Here is a 27,098-nt window from a genome sequence, read left to right as displayed (position 1 = left end):
TTTTTCTAAATTGATGCAAATGTACTAAGAAATGATGAATATGCAATGATGATATTAAGAATTACTGATTGTATATGTAGAATGGAATGATATCTTAATGTTTTGTTTGTTAATTTTTTTTAATTAATAAAAACAGTTTAAAAAAAAGATTATGGGCTTATATTGTTATTTAGAATTTAAATGTATCATTTCCTAGTTTTTAATTAACGTCTTTGAGGTTTTTGTTTGTATCTCTCTTCCACTGAAATTCTTAGCTTCTAATAATATTAACATTTTACCTTACAGTATACATAAAATATTTGCAAAATTATAATGCTAATATTATCACTAAAGATGAAAATGATGAATATTAAAGATTTCTTTGCAGTTCTTTTTGTCTGCAAAATTTACCTCATTAATGATATACAGAGTCCTGTGATTAAAGATAATTTAGAATAATTCTTTTCTCTGGGGCATTGTGTACCCATTATGATATACAATCAGGTTCATTTGTTTCCATTTATTTTTAGTTTCTGAGTTTGCTTTTTCCTTTTTTGACTTGTAAATATTAACATGTTTCAGAAGTCAAAACCATACAAAAAGATTTACTCCGAAAATCCTCACTTCTTTCCTTAACCCACCACACTCTCCACCCCACCAGGAGTAACCATTTTTATTAGTTTCTGGTTTGTTGTTTCCAATATTTCCTTTAGAATAAGATATAATATATAAAATACACATTAAAAATTAAAATATATTCAATATTATAATTTTCCCTAATTCTTCAATAGGTAACATACTATATACACTCCTCTATTCCTTGTTCTTTTTTTAGCACATTTAAATAATGGTACTATTAGCTATAATCCATGGTTTACCTTGCTTTTTAAACTTAAAATATCTAGTTATCAGAGATATCTAAATCAGTACATAAAGAGCTAAATGATTTTTTATAGCTGAATAGTATTCCATTGTATGGTTGTACTACAGTTTATTCAGTTACTATTCTATAGAAGGGCATTTGGGTTGTTTCCATTCACTTATGATAAATAATTCTGCAGTCATAATTTTGTGTGTGCATGTTGTTTTTTATTTATGGCAGTTAATCTTCAGAGTACATTCCTAGAAGTTGTTGCTGAGTCAAAATCAATGTTTTTATACTTTTGTTAAATATTGCCAAATGCAATTCCCTATGGAATGCTCTTATCAGCAATAATTGAGAATATCAACTTTTTTCATAGTATAATTGTGTGTGATCCAACCTGATAGTCACATATGATATACAAGTGTAATAGTTATGATATAATATTGCACTTTTAAAAATTTTTTTATTAATTAAAAAAATTACAAGAAACAAACATTCTGAACACATACACTCAGCAATTCACAATATCATCACATAGTTGCATATTCTTCATCATGATCATTTCCCAGAACATTAGCATCAGTTCAGAAAAAGAAATAAAAAGACAACAGAAAAATATAACAAACAGAAAAAAAAAATTTTACAGGCCATACCCCTTATGATCCCTTTATTGATCACTAGCATTTCAAACTAAATTTATTTTAACATTTGTTCCCCCTATTATTTATTTTTATTCCATATGTTCTACTCGTTGGTTGACAAGGTAGATAAAAGGAGCATCAGACACAAGGTTTTCACAATCACACAGTCACATTGTGAAAGCTATGTCATTATACAATCATCTTCAAGAAACATGGCTGCTGGAATACAGCTCTACATTTTCAGGCAGTTCCCTCCAGCCTCTCCACTTCCTTTTGGATAACAAGGTGATATCTACTTAATGCATAAGAATAACCTCCAGGATAACCTCTCGAGTCTGTTTGGAATCTCTCAGCCATTGACACTTTGTCTCATTTCACTCTTCCCCCTTTTGGTCGAGAAGGTTTTCTCAATCCATTGATGCTGGGTCTCAGCTCATTCTAGAGTTTTTCTCAATCCCTTGATGCTGGGTCTCAGCTCATTCTAGAGTTTTTCTCAATCCCTTAATGCTGAATCTCAGCTCATTCTGGGATTTCTGTCCCACACTGCCAGGAAGATCCACCACCCTGGTAGTCATGTCCCACATAGACAGGGGGAGGGTGGTGAGTCTGCTTGCTGTGTTGGCTGGAGAGAGAGGCCACATCTGAGCAACAAAAGAGGTTCTCTTGGGGGTGACTCTTAGGCTTAATTTTAAGTAGGCTTGACCTATCCCCTGTGGGGTTAAGTTTCATATGAACAAACCCCAAGACTGGGGGCTCAGCCTATAGCTTTGGTTGTCCACACTGCTTGTGAGAATATCAAGAATTCAACTTGGAGAAGTTGAATTTTCCCCCATTCTCAGCATTCCCCGAAGGAGACTTGGCAAATACTTTTCCACTCACTGATCAAATCACTCTGGGATTCATCAGGGCATCACCTGGACAAACCAACAAAATCTCATGTCCTATACAAAGTTCCATGTACTTTAACTTTCCAAGTACAAAGTTACTTGTTCAATCAACTATCTACATAAGTTATATTAGGAGATGCACTAGTCAAAGTATAGATTTGTACCAAATAAACATTTTTTGTTTTAGTCTCACACATTAGTTGAAATTTTAAAATATTAATTACCATCTATTTTCAGCACACTGCAGTAATGACATTCTTTTGTTCTTCCTCATGCAAAAACATTTTTTAAATTTGTACATTTAGTCACTATCATTATACACTCTAGGCATTCCTAGATTACACCATCTCAATCTTTATCGTCTATCTTTCTTTGTGATTTCATTTATGCCCCAGCTCTCCTCCCTCTATCATTCTCATATGCAGCTTCATTCAGGGTTTTAACATAATTGTATTACAGTTAGGTAATATTGTGCTGTCCATTTCTGAGTTTTTATATTCAGTCCTGTTGCACAATCTGTATCCCTTCAGCTCCAATTACCCAATATTTCACCCTATTTCTATCTCGTGATGGTCTCTGTTACCAAGGAAATATTCCAAGTTTATTCACTAATGTCAGTTCATATCAGTGAGACCATACAGTATTTGTCCTTTTGTTTCTGGCTAATCACACTCAGCATAATATCCTTAAGGTACATTCATGTTGTTACATACTTCATAACTTTATTCTGTCTTACAGCTGCATAATATTCCATCTTATGTAAATGTCACAGTTTGTTTAGCCAACTGTCTGTTGATGGACATTTTGGCTGTTTCCATCTCTTGGAAATTGTTAATAATGCTGCTATAATCATTGGTGTGTAAATGTCCATTTGTGTCCTTGGCCTCATGTCCTTTGAGTAGAGACAGCATATAGATGGGTCCTGTTTTTTAATCCATTCTGCCGGACTATGTCTTTTGAGTGGAGAGTTTAATCCATTAACATTCAGTGTTATTACTGCATGGGTAGTACTTTCTTCTACTATTTTGCCTTCTGGATTTTATATGTCATATCTAATTTTCCTTCTTTTTACCTTTACTCATAGTCTTCCTTTCTACACTCTTCTCCACACCTCTCTCTTCTGTCTTCGTATCTGTCTCTAGTGTTCCTTTTAGTATTTCTTGCAGAGCTGGTCTCCTGGTCACAAATTCTCTCAGTGATTTTTTGTGTGAAAATGTTTTAATTTCTCCCTCATTTTTGAAGGACAGTTTTGCTGGATATAGAATTCTTGGTTGGCAGTTTTTCTCTTTTAATAATTTAAATATATTATCCCACTGTCTTCTCGCCTCCATGGTTTCTGCTGAGAGATCTACGCATAGTCTTATTGGGCTTCCCTTGTATGTGATGGATTGCTTTTCTCTTGCTGCTTTCAAAATCCTCTCTTTCTCTTTGACCTCTGACATTCTAATTATTAAATGTCTTGGAGTATGTCTATTTGGATCTATTCTCTTTGGGGTACGCTGCACTTCTTGGATCTGTAATTTTATGTCTTTCCTTAAGAGTTGGGAAATTTTCAGTGATGATTTCCTCCATTAGTTTTTCTCCTCCTTTTCCCTTCTCTTCTCCTTCTGGGACACCCACAACACATATATTCATGCGCTTCATATTGTCTTTCAATTCCCTGAGTCCCTGCTCATATTTTTCCAATTTTTCCCTATAGTTTCTGTTTCTTGTCGGATTTCAAATGTTCCATCCTCCAGTTCAGAAATCCTATGTTCTGTCTCTTGAAATCTACCATTGTAGGTTTCCATTGTTTTTTTCATTTCTTCTACTGTATCTTTCATTCCCATAAGTTCTTGTGATTTGTTTTTTCAGACTTTCAGTTTCTTCTTTTTGTTCTTTCCTTGCCTTCTTTATATCCTCCCTCAGTTCATTGATTTTGTTTTTGATGAGGTTTTAAATATCTGTTCGTACATTCTGAATTAAATGTTTCAGATCCTGTATGTCATTTGAATTGTTGGTTTGTTCCTTTGACTGGGCCATATCTTCAATTTTCCTAGTGTGATTTGTTATTTTTGCTGGCGTCTAGGCATTTAATTACCTTAATTAGTTTATTCTGGAAATTTCTTTCACTTCTTTTATCTAGGGTTTTCTTGCTGGATGAATTTGTTGTCTATCTGTTCTTTGACATTCTGTTCAGTTTTATCTGGACCTTTAGCTTGAGTTTTGTTTAACAGAGGAGACTTTTTCAGTTCTTGTTTTCTTGTTTCTTGCCCTCCTTGTGTAGTGCCTTCCCCCCACTCCCCTACTTAGAAGGGTCTACTTAGATATTATAGACCCCAGCCAGATTTTCCCAGACCAAACTGGCCTCCTATCAGAAGGAAAGAGTCACCTGCATCGGTTTTCCCTGAGGTTGAGACCCAGCAGGTTGAAAGACTTTCCTGTGAAGTCTCTGGACTCTGTTTTTCTTATCCTGCCCTGTTTGTGGTGCTTGTCTGCCTACAGGTCCCACCAGTATAAGATGATGCAGTACCTTTAACTTTGGCAGACTCTCCTGGCTGGGGGCGTGGTGGAGACAGAGGAGAGGTTGTAGGCTGATTTTAATGGCTTCAAATTACCAAGCCCTGGTGTCTGAATTCCTTGATGGAGGGATTCCACCTGGGTGGGGCTTCACCCCTCCCCTGGGGAAGGCACAGGCTCCAGATAAGCCCCCAAAAGAGCTCACTTCTGCCTGTGCCTGGGGCAGTTGCAGCCTGAAAAGTCCTGCTGCTGTATCCAGAGGCAGTCAAGCCTTTGTAGATACACAGCCACAAAAACCTTTGTTTCCTTCTTTTTTCCCCCCTTTGTCTGTCAGTCCTGCCCCCTTGGTGCCGGGGCAAAAATGAGCAACCTCCACTTTGATCAGGTTCACCTAAGCTGGGGGCCTATTTTTAGTAGTCAGAATTTGTTAATTAGTTCCACAATTGGCGTTTGATTGTGCCCAGTCACTGCTGCTGGTAAAGTCCTTTCCTTTCCCCTCTGGGAAGTGGCCTGTGGGGGAGGGGCACTGGCCGCTGCAGCTTTGGGAACTCATGGTTCTGGGGGGGCTCGCAGCCGGTCCAGCTGGTCCAGACTGGGGTACGCTGTGTGTCCGGTCACTATCGTGGCTCCGGGAGCTGTTCTGTACTGTTTCTGGTTATTTAGTAGTTGTTCTGGAGGACAAACTAAAATGCGCACGTTGCAAGCCGCCATCTTGACCTGGAACAATATTGCACTTTTTAACTGCAAAATGGTCTGCAAGTTCATCCTTTCTGCCTGTATTTATTGGACATTTCAATTTTACACCAGGCACTGAGCCACATGCTAAGAGAACAGGGGTAATTACAACCCACTTTTGAGTAGGTCATAGTCTTGGGGTGCATTAGGGTTAGATTTAGTTGTCAGTAACAAGGACTTGAAAAAAAGGGCTTAAACAAGATAGGCTTATTTTTCTCTCTAGTAAATTAAATCCATCAGTAGTTGGTTCAGGGCTTGCATAATGGCCCCACAGTATCAGGGATCCCGGGCTTCTTTAGTCTTTTTTCTCAACTATATGCCGACTTTCTACTCCCAGGGTTGCTTCAGGTTCAAGTTCAAGATGGTATTTGAAATGCCCACCTTAATGTGCTAAAGATACATATATTTGTATGCTGTGTGGTGGGGTCACACGTCATTATTTTTCCATGTGAGTATCTCTTTATTGCAGTACGATTTGTTGAATTTTTAAAAATTTATTTATTAATTAAAAAAAATTTAACAAACGAACTAAAACATTAACATATATAGTCAGTAATTCACAATATCATCACTTAATTGCATATTCATCATTTCTTAGAACATTGCATCAATTCCGAAAAAGAAATAAAAAGACACGATTTGTTGAATTTTTTGTTTGTTAGGTTTTTGGGAAGTGCATGGACCGGGAATCGAACCCAGGTCTCCTGCATGGCAGGTGAGAATTCTTCCACTGAACCTACCCTCGCATCTACTGCCCCTATATTTTTAATAATAGGAATTTTGTCAAAATGCTGAATTCTTTCCTGACTCGTGTGTGCACAAGGAAGAATCAATGTTTTTCCAGTATGAAATCTGAGTTTTCTGGTCTGAAATCCAGCTGAAGGATTTTCAATTTTGACTTTAGAATAATTTTCTCTGCAGTGTAAGAGTGCTAATGTTAACATTAGCATGAGTGATCACTGAAGATTTTCCTTCATTCGTGACAGTGAGTGTTTTATTCAGGGTGAATCTTCACATGCTTTACAAGTATTGTTTATGAATAAATAATTTCTCATGATTTTTTGTTGAAAATCCTCTCCAGCATAAATTATCTGGTTTTCACTAAAAGGCTTTCTGCTTCTAGTAAAAACTTGCCCTCTTGTTTCCTTTTTTGGCATTTTCATGTGCACATTGAGGCTAGAGCTCAGCTCACTGATAGTGAATAGTTATTATAGATCTCGGGTTTTTCTCCTGTGAATTTCACCCATTTTGTTTAAAGGATGAATTATCAATGAAAGAATTTCCACATGACTGCGGACCTAATATTTCACTCATACGAGAGTCTCTGCTTTGTTTAACAATTCAGGCTATGGCTGAAGTCTCTTCCACATTTATTACCTTTCTGTTTTGAGTTCTCTAATGTCAGACTATTGACTAAGGACATTGCCTCTCAGAAGACACATGTATGGATTCTCTTTAGCATGAATTCACTTAGGTTGACTGAAGTAGTAAAAGTGTTAAAGGCTCTACCACATTGATTACAAATATAGTGTTTCCTAATGTGTGAGTTCTCTGGTTAAAGAGAAGTTGAAGCTGTAGCTGAAGTCACCTCCATATTCTTTGCATTTATACTGTGCATTTTCTTATGTCATTTAAAATTAGAAAAATAAATTTGTCTTCTTAAGTAATTTCTTTTTTTAAGTGGAGGCTTTCCTACCTAGAGGACATCCATGTGGTTTCTGGGTGAAGTAACAACATTAATTAAATGCTTTCCCACATAGTTGATGTTCACATGGGTCTCTCCAGTGTGAGATTGCTCAGGTAATATCTTAGTTCAAGACTGCTAAGTCAGATACCACACAATGGGTTGGCTTAACAACAGGAATTTACTGGCTTATGGTTTCAGAGGCTAGGAGACTTCCTTCTCCCAGGGGTTGATAGCATTCTGGCTAGCTGGCCAGAATCCTTGGCTCCTTGGCTGTCCCATCACATGGAGATGTCCTCTCCTTTTTCTCCAGGTCTCTGTTGACTTCCAGCTTCTGGCCTCCCCACAATTTTCTCTTTATGAGACCTCAGTCATAGGATTGAGATTCATCCTGATTCAATTGGCCACACTTCAACTAAAAGCAACATCTTCAAAAGGTCATATTTGTAATGGGTTCATACCCACAGGAATGATATTATGATTAAGAAAAATATTTTTCTGGGGTACATAAAACCTTCCACAGGTAGTTTAAGGGCAGAATATTGAATGAAAGCTTTTCCACATATATGGCATGCAAATTGTTTCTCTCTAGTGTAACTTCTATAGTTTGTCCAAGGGTTGAACTATTACTGAAGGCTTTCCCACATGTATGTCATCCACATGGCTTCTCTCTAGTGTTGTGAATTCTCTCATGTTGTCTAAGGACAAGAATTGTTCTGAAGGCTTTCTCACATAGAGGACACTCATTTGATTTACTTCTAGTATAAACTTGCTTGTGTTGATTAAAGGATGACGGGTCACTGAGGGCTTTCAGAAATTTACTTGACACAATGCTTCTTTCCTGTTTGAGTTAACACATGTTCAATCAATGGGAGCTGTGAACGAAATCCTCTACCAGATCACTACCTTCAAAGGGATCCTCCTGAATGCAAGGTCTCTGCATTGATAGCATGTTGACTCTTTCCTTTCTGCAGATAGGGTACATGGATACAATTTCTAGTTTTTTGTTTTTTTGGGTTTTTTTTTTTGTTTGTTTGTTTCACATGGGCAGGCATGGGACTCGAACCTGGGTCTCTAGCATGGCAGGCGAGAACTCGGCCTGCTGAGCCACTGTGGCCAGCCCAACTCCTTGTTTTTTAATGTTACTTTCCCTGCAGGGACTCTTGCCTCAGAGAAATCCCAGTGCTTCTCTCTCTCGCTCCACTCCTTGCTCCAACTAGAAAACCACATCTGATTCTCAGAGCCGTGGACACCAGATCATTGTGATTCTTCAGCATGACATCTCAGCACGGTTTTTTCTAGGATATATCCAGCAGGCCCCACTCTTCCTGGGGCAAAGTCTGTAATGACATTTCTGAAAGTCACTGATTCCATTGGTTGCACTGGCAATATAGCTCAGCCATCAGTTCTTTTCCCTGGTTTTTCACTCATAAATAGTCCAAGCACTAAGCAGGCAGTCCTGGAAGTAACCCCCATTCCAACCACAGGTGCTTTAAGAGAAACGGGGTAGACGCTAATCTTCCAGTATCAAAAGTAAGAAGGCTATGGCTATTGTTTCTAATAAATAAAATATGAATCCAGACATTTTACAAATGACAACATAAATATCATTAGGTTTTATGCTAATTATCCCATGATGTTCAGGGTTTTTAAGTTCCCTCTCTAATTGCCAAGAATAGGTTTCTCTTATTCATGCCTCACGTGGATTTTGGTCTTTACCTGCAGGTGAACATTGTAGACTTTCTCAGATTTATCTATTCTTGATTTATACACTAACACTGGTTCTCCAACATCCATCTCTGCCTTCTGAACCCTTTCACCCTTAATGCTCTACTCTTCCCCTTCCCTTCTATATACATTTTCCCTAAATCATCTTGATTCTACCCCATGGGGTTTCTAGAAAGCTCACTCTTTCAACTCTTGTTTTAAAGTCTTTCCCTCATGAATCATACCCTCCTGATGTTTAAGGGGATCTCTCAGAAATACCAGACAATGCTTCCATTTATATCTTATGGCCAAGACTTAGTCACATGGTAGTACCTAGTGTCATGGCCAGGTTCATGTGTCAGCGTGGCCAGGTTCTGATACCTGTGTGTCTTTTGATATGAGGACATTTCATAGAATTAAATCATGATCACGTTGGCTGCATCCACAGCTGTTTCCATTTGTAATCAGCCAAGGGGAGTGTCTTCTTTAATGAGTGATGCTTAATCTAATCACTGGAAGCCTTTTAAGGAGGATTCAGAAGAGACAGGTTCTCTTCCTGCTTCAGCCGGCAAGCCTCTCCTGTGGAGTTCATCCAGACCCTCCATCGGAGTCCTCAGCTTCACAGCCTGCCTATAGATTTTGGACTCCACGTTCCCATGGTTACATGAGGCACTGTTATACATTTTATATTTGAGAATATTCCCTGTGGATTCTGTTTCTCTAGAGAACCCTAACTAATACACCTAGCTGCAAGGGAGGCTAAGAACTGTAGACTTTTAGATGGGAAACATATCCAGTTTCTTTTACCAAGGAAGAATGGATATGGGAGGTGTTCTAGTTTGCAAGCTGCCAGAATGTGATATACCAGAAACGGAATGGCTTTTATAAAGGGGAATTTAGTAAGTTGCAAGTTTACATGTTCTGAGGCTGTGAAAATGTCCAAATTGAAGCTAGGCTATAGAAATGTTCCATTTAAGGCATCCAGGGAAAGATACTTTAGTTCAAGAACACTGATGATGTTTGGGGTTTCTCTCTCAATTGGAAAGGCACATGACTAACATGGTGACATCTGCTAGCTTTTTCTTCAGGAAAAATTTGTTCATGAAAGAAGCAGCTTTGGGGGGGGGGGGGCGGGCGTATTTTCCTTCTTGATCTCCAAAGATCTCTGGCTGTGTGTGTGCCTTTTTCCAAAATGGTTCCCTCTTAAAGAGCTCCAGTAAACAAACCCACCTTGAATGGGTAGAGACACATCTCCATTGGAACAATAAAAAAGACTCCACCCAGCAATACTGAATGAGGATTAAAGGACGTGGCTTTTCTGGGGTACATAATAGATTCAAACCGTCACAGGAGGCAATCATGGATAATACTATACTAGGAGAGATGTCTTTTTTTAATTTTTTTATTAATCAAAAAAAAGAAAAGAAATTAACACAACATTTAGAAATCATTCCATTCTACACATGCACTCAGTAATTCTTAGTATCATCACATAGATGTATGATCATCATTTCTTAGTACATTTGCATCGATTTAGGAAAAGAACTAGCAAAACAGCAGAAAAAGATATAGAATGTTAATATAGAGAAGAGAATTAAAATAATAATACTACTAATATATATATATATAAAAAGGAAAAAGAAAAAAACAAAAACAAAAGATACAAACACACAAACAAACAAACAAAAAACCATATTTCAGGTGCAGCTTCATTCAGTGTTCCAACCTAGTTACATTACACTTAGGTATTATTGTGCTGTCCATTTTTGAGTTTTTGTATCTAGTCCTGTTGCACAGTCTGTATCCCTTCAGCTCCAATTACCCATTATCTTACCCTGTTTCTAACTCCTGCTGGTCTCTGTTACCAATGATATAGTCCAAGCTGATTCTCGAATGTCGGTTCACATCAGTGGGACCATACAGTATTTGTCCTTTAGTTTTTGGCTAGACTCACTCAGCATAATGTTCTCTAGGTCCATCCATGTTATTACATGCTTCATAAGTTTAGTCTGTCTTAAAGCTGCATAATATTCCATCGTAGGTATACGCCACAGTTTGTTTAGCCACTCGTCTGTTGATGGGCATTTTGGCTGCTTCCATCTCTTTGAAGTTGTAGATAATGCTGCTATAAACACTGGTGTGCAAATGTCCGTCTGTGTCTTTGCCCTTAAGTCCTTTGAGTAGATACCTAGCAGTGGTATTGCTGGGTCGTAATCCATTCTGCCATTCTATGTCTTTTGATTGGGAAATTCAGTCCATTAACTTTTAGCGTTATTACTGTTTGGATAATATTTTCCTCTACCATTTTGGCTTTTGTATTATATATATCATATCTGATTTTCCTTCTTTCTACACTTTACTCCATACCTCTCTCTTCTGTCTTTTCGTATCTGACTCTAGTGCTCCCTTTAGTATTTCTTGCAGAGCTGGTCTCTTGGTCACAAATTCTCTCAGTGACTTTTTGTCTATAAATGTTTTAATTTCTCCTTCATTTTTGAAGGACAATTTTGCTGGATATAGGAGTCTTGGTTGGCAGTTTTTCTCTTTTAGTGATTTAAATATATCATCCCACTGTCTTCTAGCTTCCATGGTTTCTGCTGAGAAATCTACACATAGTCTTATTGGGTTTCCCTTGTATGTGACAGATTGTTTTTCTCTTGCTGCTTTCAAGATCCTCTCTTTCTCTTTGACCTCTGACATTCTAACTAGTAAATGTCTTGGAGAACGCCTATTTGGGTCTATTCTCTTTGGGGTGCGCTGCACTTCTTGGATCTGTATATTTAGGTCTTTCATAAGAGTTGGGAAATTTTCAGTGATAATTTCTTCCATTAGTTTTTCTCCTCCTTTTCCCTTCTCTTCTCCTTCTGGGACACCCACAACACGTATATTTGTGCGCTTCATATTGTCATTCAGTTCCCTGATTCCCTGCTCAAGTTTTTCCATTCTTTTCCCTACAGTTTCTGTTTCTTTTTGGAATTCAGTTGTTTCATCCTCCAGTTCACTAATTGTAGCTTCTGTCTCTTTAGATCTACCATTGTAGGTATCCATTGTTTTTTCCATTTTTTCTTCTTTGTCCTTCACTCCCACAAGTTCTGTGATTTGTTTTTTCAGATTTTCTATTTCTTCTTTTTGTTCAGCCCATATCTTCTTCATGTCCTCCCTCAATTTATTGATTTGGTTTTTGAAGAGTTTTTCCATTTCTGTTCGTATATTCAGCATTAGTTGTCTCAGCTCCTGTATCTCATTTGAACTATTGGTTTGTTCCTTTGATTGGGCCATATCTTCAATTTTCCGAGCGTCATCCATTATTTTCTGCTGGTGTCTGGGCATTTGATCAGATCTCCCTGGGTGTGGGACCCAGCTGGTTGAAAGGTTTTTCTGTGGAATCTCTGGGCTCTGTTTTTCTTTTCCTGCCCAGTAGGTGGCGCTCGTGGCGGTCGTTTGTCTGCGGGGCAGTCGGCCCGGGAAACCGCGCGTGGAGGCGGGGGTCGCTGGCCGTGGCTTGGGGGAGTGCCGGTCCAAATTGCCCAGCTGGCCCGAGACGCCAAGCGTGACGGGAGGGCCCCGCTATCCAATGTTCCCAGTCAGACCGGGGAGCAACGTGCGTGGAGGGGACCCCAGACGCCAGCCACCCCAGCCGGGAAAACGTGCACCCCTCGGGTATCTCACAGCAGTGGATTCTCCCTACCCGTTCAGCCGTTCCAGAATGCGGTACGCTGTCTTTTTTGGTCTCTGTCGTGACTCCGGGAGCTGTTTCGTATTGTTTCTGTTTCTTTAGTTGCTTTTCTGGAGGAGGAACTAAGACCCGCGCGTCTTACTAAGCCGCCATCTTCTCCGGAAGTCCGAGATGTCTTTTTCATATATATACTAGGAGATGTCATTTTTATGTACTGGATGGTGAGATTTCTTTCTTTCTTTTTCTTTTCTTTTTTTTTTTTTTTCTTTTTTTTTTTTTTGCATGGGCAGGCACCGGGAATCTAACCGGGTCTCTGCCATGGCAGGCAAGAATTCTGCCTGCTGAGCCACCATGGCCCACCCATAGATGGTGAGATATTTGAGAAAGTTTTTCAAACATGTAAATTAGTAGTACAAATGTTTCAAGGAACAGTAGTCCACTAGAGCTAGCTTAATGAAAAGTTAGTTATTATAAGCTTAAGTTTCAGGACCCCTCACATGCATGGACCTTTCTTTACCCAAGCCCTGTATCTAATTTTGAATTCAGTATTTTACTTTTTTTCCTTAAAAATAGTTCTCTATATTATATAAATTTTAGGTCCCTGAAAACTGGGATCTGCTTCTGATTTTAAGGGTAAATTTTTCTCATAGAATCCAAACACAGAATTCAACTGGGCCATGCTTAAGTCTTCTTTCTGAGCAGCCTATGACTTTCTGTGTTTCCATATTCTTTGTCGGTTAGAGGATGGCTGCCCTTACTTCAGGTTCTTATAGGATGAAGAAACTGACTTGTTTATGCTCCCAATTCCAAACTCCCAGGGAAAAGATAGATGGCCTATTTTGGAATAAATGTATTGGTTTTCTATTGCTGCTATAAGTAATTACCATAAATTTTGTGGCTTAAAACAACACAAATTTAGTGTCTTACAGTTCTGTAGGTTAGAAACCTGACAGGGGTCTCACTAGGCTAAAATCAAGGGTGCTAGCAGGACTGCATTCCTTTCTGGACACTCCAGGAAAGAATCTGTTTCCTTGCTTTTTCTAGCTTCTACATGCTACCCACACATGTCTTGGCTTGTGGCCCCCATCTCCATCTTCAAAGCCAGCAAGGTTGCATCTCTAAACATTCTTCTCTAATCGCAGGTTCCACTGACTCGTCACCTCTGTCTCTGTCTTCCACTTTTAAGGACCCTTGTGATTGCAATTGGGCCCACCTGAATAATCTGGACACTCTTCCTATCTTGAGATCAGCCGATTAGCAATCTTAATTCCATCTGCAACCTTAATTCCCTTTGCCATATAACCTAACACCTCCATAGGTTCTGAGGATTAGGATATGCGCATCTCTGAGGGGGTTATTATTCTGCCTAACCATAGGTGTCTATGCCAGTCCAATCAAGTATGGCCTAGCGTTGGGGTCACACTATGAGGAACCCATGGCTATGAATTGGGAGGCAGGTAACTGGTTGTTGTACACTGGACAGATGCCCCAGAAGTTGTCCACTACATCTCTGATGTGTTGAAATGCACTGGGGTTTCCCAAGTAGAACACAGTTTTTCCTTTCATCTGACTCAGGAAGTACTGAGGGCACAAATTGGGTAAGAATGGAGAATAGAGTATGGCCCTCTGGAAAGGGCTAGAACTTCTGGACCACAAGTTCCCCCTCTTCTTTGTCCAAACAATGAGAACTAATAGAGTTCATTTCCCGGTGCCTACCCATGCAAAAAAGAAAAGAAAAGAAAAAAAAGAACTAATAGAGGCCAACAAGTACATGAAAATATGCTCAACCTCATTAGTCCTTAGGGAAATGCAAATCAAAGCCATAATGAGATGCCACTTCACACCCATTAGGAAGGCAATACTACTAATAATAATAAACAGCCTTGGAAAAGAACAGGTGTTGGCACGGATGTGGAGAAACTGGAACCCTCATCCATTGCTGGTGGGAATGAAAAAATGGGGCAACCACTGTGGGGAATACTTTGGTGGTTCCTCTAAAAGTTAAGCATAGAGTTACTATATGACCCAGAAATTCTACTTCCAGGGTATACCTTAAAAGAATTGAAAGCAGATATTCAAGCAAATGCTTGTATGCACATGTTCATATCAGCATTATTCACAATAGCCAAAAGTGTCCATCAGCAGATGAATGGATAAACAATATGGTATATACATATTATTGGAATATAGAATTATAGAATATTGTTTAACCATAAAAAGGAATGATGTCCTGATACATGCTACAATGTGAATGAACCTTCAAAACATTATGCTGAGTGGAAGAAGCCAGACACAAAAGTTACATATTGTTTGGTTCCATTTAAATGAAGTGCCCAAATCAGGTAAATTCAAAGAGAAAGAAAGACTACTGACTGTTTCCAGGGGCTGGGGATAGGAGAAAATGGGGAGGAACTGCTTAATGGGTATGGGGTTTTGTTTTGGGGTGATGACAATATTTTGGAACTCAGTAGAGGTGGTGGTTTCACAAAATTATGAATATACTAAATGCCACTGAACTGCTCACCTTAAAATCATTAATTTTATGTTATGTGAATTTCACCTCAATTTAAAAAGTCAATGTATTATTAAAAAATAACTAATGGAATTGCCATGATCAGCCCACATTTACTGTCTTCCAGCCTTATGCAGAGCACAGTTCTAGATCATGTTTAGGGACAGTTTGTCACAGGTAAAACTTCTCTAGGAAGAAACAGGCACAACTTTCAAGTAACAGTTGGTTTCTTCCTTGATTTACATCTTTTTTTTTTACTTTTATTCTGCCTATATAAGCTAATAAAAAAATAAACCATGGAAAATAACATAAAAATTTAAAAATAAAAAGGAGCAGAAGAAAAACATATCAGAATAGGAGTGTAGATTATGTAGAAAAAGAAAGTGCAAATATGAGATCCTAAACAGTGGCAATACTTGAATCACCAACTTGGTTATGAGCTTCCATGCAGCCAAAGCAAAAAGGGAAACTTGGCTAATAAAGCAATATATTCAACCAGTTCTTCAGATGACATTTTCCTAGAACCTCACAATCCTAGTTCCTCCTTTACGTACAGACCAAGGTTTTAGTATCCCCAAATTGAGTGTGATATCCCTGAAAGGGGTCTGATGAAAGAAGATTAGCCTGGAACTGCTAATTTTTGGACAGTGTTTCAACTGATATATGGCTTGAGATTGCATTCATTTTTTTTCCTCAGAAGCCACATCTCATTCTGAATTCTTATGAGTTTGCAACATCTAAATTACTTTATTCTCTTTCATATGTAAAGCAATTAAGGCAGATCTCCCCAAACTTATAAATGGAGAACTAAATAACACTGGTTAGGGCCAGACACTGTTCTAGGAGTTTTATAAATATTATCTCACTAATATTCATTGTATCCTAAGAGGGAGAGATGAAGAAACTAAAAGCTCAAAAAGGCTCTGAAACTTACTCAAGATCACATGGCTAGTAAGGGGTAGCTAGGAGTTTAACTCAGAACCATCTGATTCTAAAGTTCAGGCTCTTTGCATGCTCTTTGCATAACTCACACAGCCTGCAGCTACTTGTGTTCTTTATTTTTAAACTGAAGTGAAGAACTTGACATTTAACTAGGGGTGCAGTAGTGAATGTTTAACAACTGATTCTTGGGGAGAGGTATGTCCAGATTTGTTGTAGTTGCCAATTTCTGTGGTGTAAATACTCGCCCCATGGCCAATTTCAGCTTATCAAGATGATTTCAACAGGCTCAAAGATTTCACAAAAAATGTAACCATGGCTCCAGTACACCCCCCGCTGCATTTTAACCCCATTAGGTTTCATCTTGCTCAGCGCTATCCGGTCTGCTGTGATGGTTGGAAACAGATGGTTTGCATTGATCTTGTTTGCTTGTTTCCACAGGGGCTGTACCAGCTCGTCTTGGATATCATTATGATGATCCGAGTGTGTAAAATGTTCCGCCAAGGCCTCAGGGGATTCCGGGAATATCAGATCATTGAAACTGCTCACAGAAAGCACCCTATCTTCTCCTTCTGGGATGTAAGCAGCTGGGCTCTGCAGGATTATAAGGGTTTGAAAGGGCACCCCACTTCCCAGCCCAAGTTCTGAACCAACTGATGGAGAAGACAAAGGGTAAAGCAGATGGGAGACCCAACTGCCACCTTCGTTAATGGATACCGTGACTTGTATCAAGTGACAGGCGAAAAGTTTACCTAATACTAAAAGCCAGTACACACCCAGTCACAATCAGTACTGGACCAAGGCAAAGAAGGGCAGAGCAGAATGTGGGCTCCGAGGAAAGGAGAGGAGACAGTCATGCCCAGTTTTTCCTTCCATACTCACCAAGGAGTTTAAGCCACTCCTCACTGTGGAAGGAGAGAGGCCAGTAGTGTATCCCACAAATATAACACCCTCCATGTAGAAAGAAACATCAGGAGTGGAGGAGAAGCATCCCCCTTTCCAACAATGATCAAAAGAACCAATAGGAGTCCAGGAATCATGACAGAGTGCTTTCAGAATGCCCACACATTGGACATCTTCCCTGATGTTTTCCTGTCCCCAACCCCCCACCCCTGCCACCACTGCTACACTTAAATAAGAAGAGAACATTTTCAGGGCTCTGTTAACCGGTGACCATGCTTTCTAGATTTTATAGAAGGTCCCAATTTCAAACATTGTATCCCGATGGTAGACCATATGCTCTTTTATGGCTCAGAAAAATTTCTCTCTGTTCTGTTGATTTGCTCTGGTTCCCCCAAAATGTCTTCCTTACTACTCTTCATTTAGCCAGGCCCCCAAGTCTCCCCAGCTAATACCTGGACAAACCTTGCCCATAATACCAAGAGTGACTCGATCCAGCCCTACTCTTGCCTTCCCTCAAGGTTTCCCATAATGGTTTCTGAAAGAGACTAGCCAAGCAGAGGAGCATGGGGGTTGGAGGTAGGGGCGGGAGAAGGGCAGGTTGTCATGGATTGGTTCCTAAGGTAGACCTCACAGTTTCAAATGCCCATGGGGCCATTGAATAATATCACATGTGAACTGAATTTAAGAAATATCGGGGATCAGCTGGGGGGGAAGGGCATGCTCATCTAAAAGTTCAAATTCATATATTTAAAACATTGTGCTGGCCAAACCGAACAAGTCCGCAGCCAGAGTCTGCCCTGTGTTTGTTGGCTGCAAGATGGGGAAGGGGTGGGAGGGTGGAAGAGACTTATACTCTGAGAGACTGAGGTTAGATCTCGGGAAGGGCCCTCTGACTCTCAGGGTGTCTTGGAAATGGTGAAGCAATGGGCCCTGGAGATCAGGGTCTTTGTTTACCAGAAGACTCTGGCTGGTGCCAGGGCGGCTGGAAGCTGTAGACCCAGAGGCAGGCCCTCAGGTAGTGTAAGGCTAAACCAAATCGCATTGCCCAGCCAGGACGGCCTTGAGCAGAGAAGTCTTACAAGGTCTGCCTTTGGAGGTGGTGTGGTTGGGGGGTATAGGGCTTGGGGTGTAGGGTTGGCAGGAAGAGCCAGTGACTGGTTTTCAGTAGAGTGCGTGAATCTTTCTGAGCAGCTCCTCTTCCCTTCAGTGACCTCCCTGAGCAGCAGCACATACAAACACAAATTATAAACGGGCATGGCATGGGGGTCCTGGCAGGATTCAGGAGCCTCTCTAGGGTGCCCGGCCCAGGATGGTGGTCAGGGCCTTGTTTGTCCCTTTCCTTTCCCTCCACTTCCCCCTACTTCTCTCTCTCACCCCCTTGCCTTGTTCTCCACTCTTTCCTATATCTTCTGTTCACCTGTGAGAAGATGGCATTGGATTAGTTCATCCCTGAGATCTCTTATATCTCCTCCTCCTGGCCATACTGTAGACATGGACATGGGAGCAAAAAGCATTGGGTTTGAGTCCCAGCTGCACCATTTTGCTAGAGTAAGTTCCTTCACCCATCTCAAGTCCAGAACAGGTCTTAATAATACCTGCCTTGTCCTGATGATTAAATGGTAAAAGAAAAAGCAAAGATAAAAAAATAATGTATATATAAAAAAAGCAATAAATTTCAAAGCACATCGCAACAATTAGTTGTAGAACGGATTTCAGAGTTTGGTATGGGTTATAATTCTACAATTTTAGGTTTTTACTCCTAGCTGCTCTAAGATACTAGGGACTATAGGAAATATCAGTACAATGATTCAGTGATCATATTCATTTGTTAAACCCTACCTTCTCTGTATAACACCACCATCATCTTTGATCTTTATCCAACTCTTTAGGGGTATTTGGGCTATGCCCATTCTGATTTTTTCATGTTGGGAGGGCTGTCAATAATATGGGGTAGGGAGATGGATCTAGCTGATGTTCTGGAGAGGTTGGGCCTCTGGGTTTCAGGACTTATCTGGTCCAGGGACCCATCTGAAGGTTGTAGGTTTCTGGAGAGTTACCTGAGTGCATGGAACCTTTGTGGAATCTTATATATTGCCCTAGGTGTTCTTTAGGATTGGCCAGAATGGTTTTGGTTGAGGTTTGGCAAGTTATGACAGGCAGCAATGTCTAACTGAAGCTTACATAAGAGTGACCTCCAGAGAAGCCTCTCAACTCACCTTGAATTCTCTCAGCCACTGATGCCTTAATTACTACACTCCTTTCCCCCTTTTTGGTCAGGATGGCATTGCTGATCTCATGGTGCCAGGGCCAGACTCATCCCTGGTGGTCGTCTCCCTTGCCATCAGGGAGACCTTCACCCCTGGATGTCATGTTCCATGTAGGAGGGAGGGTAATGATTTCACTTGTGAGAGGTGGGCTTAGAGAGAGTGAGGCCACATCTGAGCAACAAAAGAGAGGTGGGGCTTTTGAGCAGAGGTGGATGTGAGAAGGCCAGCTGGTAAGAGCTTTCCCAAGGCTTCCTGCTCACCACAGTGGTCCAGGCACTGCAAGAGGGTTTGGGATGTAAGATTCTAAGGCTGATGATCCCTCCTGCTCTCTCGTCTTTTCAGAAAAAGAGGCAAGGCCAAATCACATTTGATACCATGGACTTCACTGCGGAGGAGGTATGCCCAGCCCTGGCCTTGCTGTTGGGGATCTTCTTTCTGCACTACGTCCTGGAAGACATGCGTCAGGGAGGCCTCAGGGGAGCTGGTTTCAGCCCAGGCTCTGCCCAGCATGAGCCATTCAGTTTCCTCAGCTGTAAATAGCTGATCTCAGCCACCCCTCCCAGCCCTGGCATTCCGTGACTGTGAGCTCTCCTTCGCCAACTATCAATTCATAGTCCCTGGGGCTTGGACTTGTGGGAAAACAGTGGGAGACAAAACGGAGGATGTGACAGAAGGGCGGTGGTGGGAGGCAGGGGGGATGTCCTGGTCCATGATGCAAGAAATGGCCTGTGTGTGAATTCTGGTGCCCTGCAAGACCCTGGGTACGCTATCCTCTCCCTGGGCATTGGAGGAGGTGGGTGGTTCAGATGACCTTAAAGCATCTTCCTACCCTGACATCTGTGTGAAGCTTTGGGTCATTTGATGCTCTCTGCATTTCAGGAGTCATTGTTTTCTTCCTGGCATCTCTCCACTGAACCCTGGATAGTAAATTAAATTTAAAAATTAATTTAAAAAATTTAAAAAGTCTGCTTATTGATAGGGAAGATCCAGTGTGATCTGACATGGCTGGAGCAGCCACGCTGGTTTTCCTCTCATGGGAAGATGGGGAGAACAGAACTTTTTAATTGGCACCAGGACCACCTGTGCCTAATCCCTGCCTACCCCTTCCCCAAGGTGTGGCTTCGTTGCTTTTCTCTCTTGGGTGCAATCTAATTTCTCAGACCTCATCTGGTATGAAGCACAACTAGCTATAGCCTAACTCTAGATTTCTGCAACTTCCCAGACCAGCTGGTGTCTGAAAACTGGGCCTTGAAGATTACCCATATTTTATCCTTTAGACAGGAGAAAGTAGGGAGCTGAGAGGACAGAACTTGAGAGATGAAGGCAATTCTGCACAGAATATTGGAGGGAAAGAAGAGGGCACAGGGAAAAAGCTATCGTGCAAGCAAGGTTTTTCAGGCTCTTGAATGAGTCGTGTTTGATTTGACTCTGGCTCCAAAGCAGAGAAAAACGAGTAGAGACCTGATTTAAAAACCTAATTTCAGAATGATGAGATTTCGTTTTGGAGTGACAAAAATGTTTTAAAATCGATAGTGGTGATGGTTGCACAATTGTGTGAATAGACGAAAAACCATTGAATTGTACACTTTAAATGGGTGAATTGCATGTGACTTATACCACAGTAAAGCTGGTGTGGGTTTGTACATACACACGCTCATGCACGCACACACATATACCCGCCCTTCAAAACAATGCGCTTAGATGGATAACTAAGGCTCAGTGTAGTTCACGCTGGGTCTCTAATATCACTCAACTTCTCAAAGAGAAGTCTTAGAATTAAGGAGGCTTAGAGTTTTAGAATCGTTTATTGCAGCAATTGTGAAAAATTGGAAATGGGTAGATGTCAAAGACATTGTTTTAAGAAACAACACTGTTGAGTGAACAAAGTTACCAAAATGATGTATACTGCCTAACATTTATATGAATAAAAACCAAAATAATTCTAGGCATGTACAAGTATAAAAAGGCTTGAAAGATAGAAAGGGTAAACTCTGGGGGTGGGGAGCAGGTGTGGATTAGGGGTTCGGTGGTACAAGAGGATCTTAATCACCCATCTTGTTCTGATTTTTTAAATATAGTCATGTATTGTGTTGTTTTCAACAAAAAGTGTATGCATGTATAAGAGAGAAGGGAAACCAACAGACCACGCGTCCATGGCTGGTTCTGGTGGTGGGATTGAGGGCAGTTGCTCTTTTCTTGTATCCTTTGCTGCACGAGCAGCCCAAGGGGAGGGATGGCGGGCAGTGGCGGGAGAGGTGAGGAATCGTGTCTGAAAAGCAGGCAGGGGCTGAGCCCCCCTGGCGCATTCTGAATTATAGTCCCTCTTCTCCACCCCGGGCTTTTTTTTTTTTGAGCTTCTCTGGTTGGCCTCAATCCTCTCAGGTTGTGGGGAAATCCGGACTGTATATAACATCCCCACGTTAAGGATACTTCGGAATTAAGGTGATACAACTTACCCAGAAAGGCACATTACAAACCGAGTCAGTTCTATAGGAATCCGAAGAAGAGTCTTTAAGTGTTAGGGTGATGAGAGAGACTTCTCACCTACAGGAGATTTCTCACCACTCAAACACTTAAAGTGTTAGAGTGAACATGTGAGGCTTCTTACCTGATTCCTGATGCCCAGAATTCCTCCTCCATTTTCAGTTGGCTTCTGTGGCAATGACTGTTATGTAAGACTGCCAGCATTCATTCATTCTTTCCATAAGATTTTATTGAGTACCCACCATGGGTGAGGCACTCCTCTCGAGGAGTAAACAGGAGAGGCAAGGTCACTGCCATGCGCGCATGGGGCCCGTGTTCAGGGCACCTTTGCCCAATGGAACGTCCTGTGATGGGAAATGCTCTATATTTCTGTTCATCCTTCCTCCCAGGCAATCCAGGGCTCCCCAGACCGCAGGAGCCCTCTAGTGTCCCCTCAGGAAATGCAGCAGCAGTCAGGGAAGACCCTCCCCCTTGCCTCAGCCTAGAGAACCTGCCAGAGACTTTTAGACAAACCTTTTCTTCCCTGGTGAACCAGGAGTCATGGACTGGTCAGCTGGCACATCTACCCAAACCCCCAGCACGCCCATCTGCTGGGGCCTGGGAATTTTTAACACTTCGCGGTGGCTTCCATTGCACTTAGAATGAAATCCTAACTCCTGGCCACAGCCTATGTGGCATGCGTAGGCAGATGGGCTCCTACCTCCCTACCCACCCTGACCTCCTCCTACCTCTTCCCTCATTCTCTGTTCTGCAGCTTTCTTCCCTCCTTTGCCTGTGCTAAGCTTGGTTCTGCCTTGAGGCCTTTGCTGGGGCTGGAGCCACAGCCTGACATGTTCTCCCCCTAGACTCTCACACGGCTGCCTCTTCCTCATCATTTTGGTCTCAACTCAGACCTCCCGGCATACCTGAGCTGAAGTACCCGCCCCAGCCCCACGCCCCCAGCACTGTGTAGACACCATAACATTGTCTTCAAAGCTGTTAATATTTTCTGAAATGACTTTATTCCCTTTGGTTAACATGTGTACTATCTGTCGTCTCCCCACCCTGTGCACACACATGAACTGCACTGTCCATTTGGGTGCCACTAGCTGCATGTGGCTATTAAAATGTAAATGAAATGAAATCAATTAAATATTAAGTTTCTCAGTCTCACTAGCCACATTTCAAGTGCTCAATAGCCACACTTGTCCGGTGGCTCCTGCACTGGGCCACACATTATAGAGCATTTCCCATCACAGGACATTCCATTGGGCAAAGGTGCTCTGAACACGGGCCCCTTGCGCACATGGCAGTGACCTTGCCTCTCCTGTTTACTCCTCGAGAGTAGTGCCTCACCCATGGTGGGTACTCAGTAAAATCTTATGGAAAGAATGAATGAATGCCGGCAGTCTTACATAACAGTCATTGCCACAGAAGCCAACTGAAAGTGGAACATGAGGAGGAACTCTGGGCATCAGGAATCAGGTAAGAAGCCTCACATGTTCACTCTAACACTTCTTGGCTGGGTGAGGAGGAGGGAGGTGGGGCGTGCAGATGCTCCTGGAGACACCGGGGGAGCAGCGAGCACCCTTGGCCTGGCAGCCACTTCCGCTGGGGAAGGGAGAGCAGGAATATGAGGAGTGGCCTGCTGGCCCGTGGGGGAACTGCTTGCTGGGTCCCGTATGTCACTCTGGCCCTCTCTCCCCAGGGTCACTTTCCTCCAAGGGCCATTCAGATCACCCAGAAGAAGCCTTCTTGGAGAGAAGAGAGCGAGATTCACGCCCTCTGTAACCTCTTGCAGACTCTGGACAGCTTCCGGAACTACACCGAGGCCATGCAGCTGCTCCTGGCCAAAGTCATACGCTTTGAACGGTCAGTGAGGGCACGGCCCCTCTGCCCCTGAGCTGGGCTGGGCTGGGCTGGGCAGGAAGAGCCAGGCGGCGGAGGCCACGCCAGGTCCTGCAGCCCACGCTGTGGGCAGCCAGCTGGGATAGGTTTTCTGTCAGTCCCCCTAGGCCTCGCTATGGCAGGAGCGCACTTGATCTCATTCATTGATTTAAATGTCTTCCTGGAAGTAAAAAGTCATGAAACTTGAGAGCTGGTGAGAACCTCAAAAAGGATCTGGTCCAGTTCCCTTGTGTCTGAATGAGGAAACTGAGGCTCAGGGGGTAAAAAAAAAAAAAAGCTGAGACTCAAATCCAGGGCGCCAACTGCCTCTAGGATGCACGGAATTATATTAAGGCATGATGGATGCAAAGGGTGGGGGCATATTTCCCTAAAGGCCAGGATGGGTCACAGGTGACTATGCTACCTCCAGAAAGTACTAAAATGATCCGTGAACCTGGTTGAGAAAAAAAATTGCATCTCTATTTTCATTAACTTTTTACTAAAATTTAACATTTCTTTCAATCATGAATGTGGGCAATAAAAGCATTGCATGGTAGCCATACCTGTGACTTTTTCACCAAAATAAATTGCATATATTTTCATGTTGTATTCAAATCATTGCAGATAGCTCAGAAAATCATTCATGTTCATCATGTCTCTGAAACGATGGTAGTTATTAGATCAGCTGCTAGATCTTGTTATTCATTCAGTGCCTTAAAAAAGAAGCACATGAGGAAGCACACGTATCGCTACATTACCAATTTGTTTTGTTGTTGTTATTTTGTATGTTGTATGGCGGGGGTCACTTTTCATTCTTTTTCCATGTAAGTATCCCCTTCAGCACCATTTGTTGAATTTTTTTTCTTTTTCTTTTTTTGGGGGGAAGTGCATGGGCCGGGAATCAAACCCGGGTTTCCCACGTGGCAGGAGAGAATTCTACCACTGAACTACCCTTGCACACCCCCTCCAATTTGCTTTTCAAAAGACATTCAGCAACTGTAGTTCTGCTGTCTTTCATTTTATGCCTTTAAAACACTAGTCTGTGAAGCTTCGCCAGATTGTCAAAGCATCCAAGGACCCAGAAAAGTTAAATGTTCTGTACTAGGGAAAGTCTAATAACTGTGTGTTGAAATACCACTCATTTCTGGGACATTTCAAAGGTCTAAAGCAGAAACAGCCTAGAATATTTGGGGTACCCCTGTGTTGAAAACCCAGGGTGTAAGGTCACTGTAGGTTTGTGCCCTGGTACCTTCCCTCATGGAAGTCCCAGACTCTCAGGACAGACAGGACACAAGCACATCCAACCATGGGTTATGGCCCTTTATAACCGGTGCAGGCTCCGTTCCACAGATGATAACGCAGCAGGGACAGAGAACCCTCAGCTGGCTTTGTCGAGGCAGTTTCGCAGAAACAGCGGCATTTGAATAGGTAGGTTTGACAGATGGAGATGCAGGCAAGGATGTTCCAGACAGAGGGAACCACCTGCTTTGTTCTAGCCCTGTGAAGAAGAGTAAGACTCCCCTGTCTGTAAAGGAAGACTCCACAGCAGGCAGAGTGGTGTGGGAAAAAGAATAACCACGGAGACTTCCGGGTCAAGATGGCGGCTTAACAACGTGCGCGTTTTAGTTTGTCCTCCAGAGCAACTACTAAATAACCAGAAACAGTACAGAACAGCTCCTGGGGCCACGTCAGTGACCAGACACAAGCGTACCCCAGTCTGGACCAGCTGGACCGGCTGCAAGCACCCCCCAGAAACATGAGTTCCCAAAGCTGCGGCGGCCACTGCTCCTCCCCCACAGGCCACTTCCCAGAGGGGAAAGGAAAGGACTTTACCAGCAGCAGTGACTGGGCACGATCAAACGCCAATTGTGGAACTAATTAACAAATTCTGACTACTAAAAATAGGCTCCCAGCTTAGGTGAACCTGATCAAAGCAGAGGTCGCTCATTGTTGCCCCAGCACCAAGGGGGCAGTACTGACCAAAAAAAGGGGAAAAAAAGAAGGAAACAGAGGTTTTTGTGGCTGTGTATCTGCAAAGGCTTGACTGCCTCTGGATACAGCGGCAGGACTTTTCAGGCTGCTACTGCCCCAGGCATAGGCAGAAGTGAGCTCATTTGGGGGCTTGTCTGGAGCCTGTGCCTTCCCCAGGGGAGGGGTGAAGCCCCACCCAGGTGGAATCCCTCCATCAAGGAATTCAGACACCAGGGCTTGGTAATTTGAAGCCATTAAAACCAGCCTACAACCTCTCCTCTGTCTCCACCATGCCCCCAGCAGGGAGAGTCTGCCAAAGTTAAAGGTACCGCATCATCTTATGCTGGTGGGACCTGCAGTCAGACAAGCGCCACATACTGGACAGGATAAGAAAAACAGAGTCCAGAGACTTCACAGGAAAGTCTTTCAACCTGCTGGGTTTTACCCTCAGCGAAAACTGATGCAGGTGACTCTTTCCTCCTGATAGGAGGCCAGTTTGGTCTGGGAAAATCTGGCTGGGGTCTATAATATCTAAGTGTGTGTGTGTGGGGGGGGAAGGCACCACACAAGCAGGGCAAGAAACAAGAACTGAAAAATTCTCCTCTGTTAAACAAAACTTAAGCTAAAGGTCCAGATAAAACTGAACAGAATGTCAAAGAACAGATAGACAACAAATTCAGCCAGCAAGAAGACCCTAGATAAAAGAAGTGAAAGCAATCTCCAGAATAAACTAATTAAGGTAATTAAATGCCTAGACACCAGCAAAAATAACAAATCACACTAGGAAAATTGAAGATATGGCCCAGTCAAAGGAACAAACCAACAATTCAAATGACATACAGGAGCTGAAACAACTAATTCAGAATATACGAACAGACATGGAAAACCTCATCAAAAACCAAATCAATGAATTGAGGGAGGATATAAAAAAGGCAAGGAAGGAACAAAAAGAAGAAACTGAAAGTCTGAAAAAACAAATCACAGAACTTATGGGAAGGAAAGACAGTAGAAGAGATAAAAAAAAACAATGGAAACCTACAATGGTAGATTTCGAGAGACAGAACATAGGATTTCAAAACTGGAGGACAGGACATCTGAAATCCGATAAGAAACAGAAACTATAGGGAAAAAAATGGAAAAATATGAGCAGGGACTCAGGGAATTGAAAGACAATATGAAGCGCACAAATATATGTGTTGTGGGTGTCCCAGAAGGAGAAGAGAAGGGAAAAGGAGGAGAAAAACTAATCGAGGAAATTATCACTGAAAATTTCCCAACTTATGAAAGACTTAAAATTACAGATCCAAGAAGTACAGCATACCCCAAAGAGAATAGATCCAAATAGACATACTCCAAGACATTTAATAATCATAATGTCAGAGGTCAAAGAGAAAGAGAGGATTTTGAAAGCAGCAAGAGAAAAGCAATCCATCACATACAAGGGAAGCCCAATAAGACTATGCACAGATCTCTCAGCAGAAAC

At 41.9% G+C, this 27,098-nt stretch overlaps 1 protein-coding gene across 5 annotated transcripts in view; it reads left to right on the top strand.

The window, feature by feature from the left end:
- Positions 1–27,098, top strand: part of CNBD2 (cyclic nucleotide binding domain containing 2) — a 167,010-nt gene that overhangs the window by 57,387 nt on the left and 82,525 nt on the right. For 4 of the 5 annotated variants that reach the window (XM_077169919.1, XM_077169912.1, XM_077169936.1 and 1 more), the window contains 3 exons: positions 16,566–16,703; positions 19,637–19,690; positions 23,466–23,629. In XM_077169919.1, coding sequence (XP_077026034.1) covers positions 16,566–16,703; positions 19,637–19,690; positions 23,466–23,629 — 356 coding nt within the window. The remainder of the gene's footprint in view (positions 1–16,565; positions 16,704–19,636; positions 19,691–23,465; positions 23,630–27,098) is intronic. The other variant, XM_077169903.1, reaches the window with a different exon arrangement.

Source organism: Tamandua tetradactyla, chromosome 1 (genome assembly GCF_023851605.1).
Source record: "Tamandua tetradactyla isolate mTamTet1 chromosome 1, mTamTet1.pri, whole genome shotgun sequence".
Classification (NCBI taxonomy): Eukaryota; Metazoa; Chordata; class Mammalia; order Pilosa; family Myrmecophagidae; genus Tamandua; species Tamandua tetradactyla.
Note: the sequence above shows the minus strand (reverse complement) of the source record. Positions and strands in the feature narration are given on the sequence as shown.